Here is a 5,000-nt window from a genome sequence, read left to right on the forward strand (position 1 = left end):
TTTCGTTACATACAGATGGCTCCACGATGTGCTCAGTCACCAAGGAGTCTATCAGTTGCCTCTAGTGACCATGCCTGATTTCCCCACTCCTTGAATTTGTGGGGAAAATGTACTTTTCTTTCCAATACTATTAATTGTTATCATTCTTATTGATTAGTGATTATTGAATTGTTATTAAAATATTAATAACATCAAAGACAATAAAACAATAGAAATTAGAAGCTTTCAAAAAATCAAGGAAAAGGGTAAATAGTTGAGATAGGTAAGATTAATAGTTGACTCCTTGGTCACTAAGCATTTGCAGAGCCATCTATGGGTAAAGACAATAGATAAACTTGTATTACAGTGGGTATGGCATTGTAGTCTTACCACCCACGGTAACTGGGTTAAAGATGTTATACTTTGATCAATATTTCACTTTGCAAGTGTGAAAAAAGTGGAGAATTTGGCAAACTAAAGCTTAAGCATATTAACACTTAGATGCTACTTTCAAAGTACATGTTTTAGTATATTGTCTTTATTTTATTTTCTTTATTTTTTTATTAATTTTTAGACCTATTGGTCTTCTTTTATATTTGTTAAATGCCTTACAAACATTTCTCAAACATATATATATATATATATATATAATTATATATATAATTATGCATGCTACCTTCAGCTATTTCTTGAAACAAAGTGCAAATATGATTAAAAGAAATGTTAGATATTTTTTTCTTTTTCTTCCTTTCTTTTTTTTGCCAAACCATGTGGTCTAGCCAAAAGTTTGCCATTCTGTACAAGTTTAGATTTTAGAACGAAGCTAATAAAGAGAGAGAAAGAAATAGGTCTACTTTACATAATGCTAATTTCAGAAACCAAAATCTAAACAATTTGAAGTTTAGTTTGTTCCTTGATGGTCAAGTAAATTATAATTATCTGAGATAGACAAATCAGTAATTAGAATTCTATATATTGCATTAAAATGGTACCATTATAATAGTGCAGATTAAATTCTTTCTGCACTTAACCCTTCACTGACCGTGCCAGAATTTTCTGTGTGACGCTCATTCCAGCGACTTCTGGCGTTCACTGTCTACATTATAAAAACTTCTTGCAATATACTGGAATTAAGTCAGGCCTTTCATAACTTCAATAAAACCATTTTCTGTTGGGACTTTCCACTTCCCATAGGTTATAAATATTTTACACATAACAATTTCCCTTATTTTATTATCAAATTCTGTTACATTTAATCTCCATTTTATACAAATAAACAAAATTATTTGGTGGAAAAAAAAAAGCTAAATCTGAGGGTTAACATAAAACCCATTCAATTTTCCACTTCCATTTCCTCTTGGTTCTCTCCTACGAGTTTGAAAATTATGTTGCGGTAAACCTCGCTTACTGGAGAACTAGTAAACATGTCTAAGAAGTTTTTTCCTTCTTCTGTACATCTGACAAGATTTGGGTCAATTGGTACTCGACCTAAAAAGGATACTTTAGCCTTGGCTGCAAGTTGTTCTCCTCCTCCCGTTGCAAGGATGTTGCTGCATTCCTGTGTGAATATATTATCTTTAAAGATAACTATTATGTATGTGTAAAATCAATATTGTGTATTTTACTATATTCATTATTTCACAATTATTATTGAAGGATTAAAAAAAAAAGCAAAAGTATAAGAGAAAGAAAGGATAAAACCACAATAACTATTCAAGAAAAAAATGTACAGCTAAAGCAAAAAAAAACCTGCTTATAAAATGCTACTTACTGAACAACTGGGACACACAAATCCAGACATATTTTCAATGATACCAAGTACATTTATGCCTGTTCGCTTGCAGAATGTCAATTCTCTGTTAACATCATCCACAGCCACCATTTGAGGTGTTGTGACAAGAACAGCACCCATAACTGGAGCTGACCTGAAAGATAAATGTTGTTAAAAGAATGTCTTTTACCTCTGTTGCACTAATTAATATATAAATATATATATGAAATATAAATAAAACAATTACAGCCTAACTGTTGTATCAACTTAACAAGTGCCTAGGATTTGATATAAATACCACATCTTGTATAATAGCTAAGCATCTTGTAAAACAAATTAAGCAATATAAATAAATTCATATAGTTTCATATTTCTTCTTCTATGCATAACATGATATAACCAAAAACACTACTTTTCTCATGAAGTAGAATAATTATCAAAAATAGAGAATAAAAACTTACTTGATGTTTTCCATAACAGATATATGCTCATCTGAAGTGCCTGGAGGAGTGTCCACTATAAGGTAGTCTACATCCCAAGCTACACTTGTTAACAGCTGCTTGATCATTGCTGACATTCAAATTCAGTAAAATAGATTAAAACCTTGGAAACCTGGCCACTTAAAAATTACCAAACAACTTAGACTCTGTGGACTATATCAAATAGTGGACACATTTCAGTGTTATTATTTTCAAAGTATATGATTTTATTTTTAGACAATAAAATATATAATCTCACCATTTTTCTTTGGACCTCTCCAAATGACAGCATCATTTTTTGAGTCTAGGAAAAATGCAATGGAAATAATGCCTAATTTCTTTTCTTCATCAGCATAGACTGGAACCCAATTGCTGGAAGTTAGAAAAAAAAATATATATATATATTGGAACAAACCACTGCATCCCAACTTGTTACACTGCACAGAAAAGTAATGATCAGAATAATTTAAAAAAATGATACAGAAAGAAGTAGAGTAATGAGAAATGAATGCCATACTTTAAGGAATTATAAGCTGCACTTACCCTTCTGGAGTTGTTAGGACGTCTTTCCCTTCGACCCCAACCATCCGTGGTATTGAGGGACCACAGAGGTCAACATCCAAAATACCAACTCTATACCCTTTTGCCCGAAGTGTGGCTGCTATCTGAACTGTTGCTGTGCTCTTTCCAACTCCACCTTTCCCTGATAAAACTAGGATTGTTTGGCCAACTCCCTGTAGCACCGGCCCTGGAAATTCAAGATTTAATAAATGAAAACTTGGATTATTTCTAAGAAGTAATAGGATATTTTTTGCACTGATCAGTAGATCACTCAGGTCAGGTCTGAGGAGGGTCACTACTGGACTGATCTCACTAGCCTTTTCCACCCAGGAGTGTCTCTGGGGAAGTAGTATGATGAACACTAAGTATTATAGAGCCTGTATTACTACCACACTACAAAGGTTTGAAAGATGCACATTTTAATTGCCTTCCTAGGCATTCTATAGTGTGGACAACATGAATGAATCTGAATTATGAATTAATGATTTTGCCAGAAGGATGCTATACAGACAGACACATAAATAATGTTATCCAGACAAGATCTTGCCACACATATCAAGTTTTGTAGTTTGATTTACAAAGCATATCAGTGCACTCTAGTAATCCTCTTTATGCATAACAAAACTCAGATGTGATATTGATACATGACCTTTTCCCTCATGCTTTAATTTTCCAGAAAACCATCACATAACCAATCACAACAACTCCGGTATCAATGTATTCCTCTCACTCCACTATCCAAATATATCAAATTATTCAGTGGAACCCCCACCACTAGCGACAATATTGGCCCTGATAGCAGGGGAGAACACAAAAGGTACCAGGGAAATTGCAGGAGAAATATGAATAATATACACAGAATCAAAATCTGCTTCTTGGGAGGGTGCCACCCCCAACTCCTGTAATGAGAGACAAAGAGTCCTCCACACATCCACAGCAGGGTAGAGCATACAACTGGGATGCGGGAGCGCCCTATGCCAAGTCTGTCCAACGCTCTTTCCTGTTGTGAATGTGGGACTGATTCTTTGTTTTCCAGGGTAGGAGTTGCAATTTTTCTGGTACCTTCCATGCCTTCCCCTGCAATCGGGGCCAAGAATGTGGAGATTTGGGGAGATTCCGTGGCACAATTCCTACGTGTATGTGTACTAGAGGGTTAGAGGAATCTATCGATACTAAAATCGTCGCCATCGGCTATGCAAAGTATTGCGAAAAATTACCAAAAAATGTATCTTTAAAGTTCCCTCAGTCAACTGTTTCAAAGGTCTGACCAGAACCAATCAGTAAGTAATATCTCATTGATTCACTGAGCTGCTATATTCCTTCTGTCACACATTCAATATTTTATAATCAAGAATATGACTAAAAATGCCACAAATAAAATGTGTCTTAAGACTTCATTAACTTATAAAACACCACACCGTTTACAGTCAAAATCTCATTGTCACACACTCAAAAAATTACTAAATCATACCTGTCACTGCTGCCATTCTGTCTTGATAAAAATTATTTCAGTTTTCAAACAGTAAAAAAGATTACAAAGCGAAGAAAAGTGTCCGCTCACGATGACGACCCTCGACCGCCTCCTATCTCAGCTGGATGCCGGATTCTGTAAACAAACTTTCACGAACGAGGTGTCAGAGCTTATTTTATTATTATTATTATATACGTATGTATGTATATGTATATATATATATATATATATATATATTCTATATGATACTTTGTTGGTGATATAGTGCTCTGATGGTAAATATTAATATTGCTTAATATCGCTGATGGTTTGCTTGTTATCATTTTTGTCATTATTATTAGCACTATAATATTACTAGTATTATTATTGTTATTATTATTATTATCATTATTTTTATTACTAATATTATTATTATTATTATTATTATTATTATTATTATTATTATTATTATTATTATCATCATCATCATCATAATCATTGTCATTATCATTATTATTACTGTCATTACTATTTAATATCATTATCACTATCATTATTCTATTTTATTAGTAGTATTATTGTTATTATTATTGATCGTATTAGAACAATGAACAATAGTTGTATTGTTCATATCGTTATCATTATTGTTGTCATTATCATTACTATTATTATCATTATTTTTATCATTATTATTATCATCATCACCATTATAATCATCCTTATTATCACTGATATCATTATAGTTGTTATCACTATTGGT

General features: G+C 32.7%; 1 protein-coding gene across 1 annotated transcript; it reads right to left on the reverse strand.

Annotated features, from left to right (window-relative positions):
- Nucleotides 1-1,194: 1,194 nt before the first annotated feature.
- On the reverse strand, nt 1,195-4,394 carry LOC125045159 (cytosolic Fe-S cluster assembly factor NUBP2 homolog). Its single transcript, XM_047642305.1, has 6 exons — nt 4,262-4,394; nt 2,773-2,977; nt 2,489-2,601; nt 2,212-2,320; nt 1,751-1,904; nt 1,195-1,537 (listed from the first exon to the last, which is right to left on the reverse strand). The coding sequence occupies exons 1-6, from the start codon at nt 4,275-4,277 to the stop codon at nt 1,313-1,315; spliced, it is 822 nt and encodes a 273-aa protein (XP_047498261.1). The 5' UTR covers nt 4,278-4,394; the 3' UTR covers nt 1,195-1,312.
- Nucleotides 4,395-5,000: the final 606 nt, after the last annotated feature.

The sequence above is a fragment of the Penaeus chinensis genome, chromosome 36 (genome assembly GCF_019202785.1).
Source record: "Penaeus chinensis breed Huanghai No. 1 chromosome 36, ASM1920278v2, whole genome shotgun sequence".
NCBI classification, from domain to species: domain Eukaryota; kingdom Metazoa; phylum Arthropoda; class Malacostraca; order Decapoda; family Penaeidae; genus Penaeus; species Penaeus chinensis.

Bases quoted from the DNA above. Each gene is read 5' to 3' on its own strand.
- LOC125045159 (XM_047642305.1), bottom strand. The intron at 2,602-2,772 runs GTAAGTGCAGCT...TCTAACTTCCAG, and splicing joins GTCCTAACAACTCCAGAAGG to CAATTGGGTTCCAGTCTATG. The intron at 1,538-1,750 runs GTAAGTAGCATT...ATATTCACACAG, and splicing joins TTGTGTGTCCCAGTTGTTCA to GAATGCAGCAACATCCTTGC.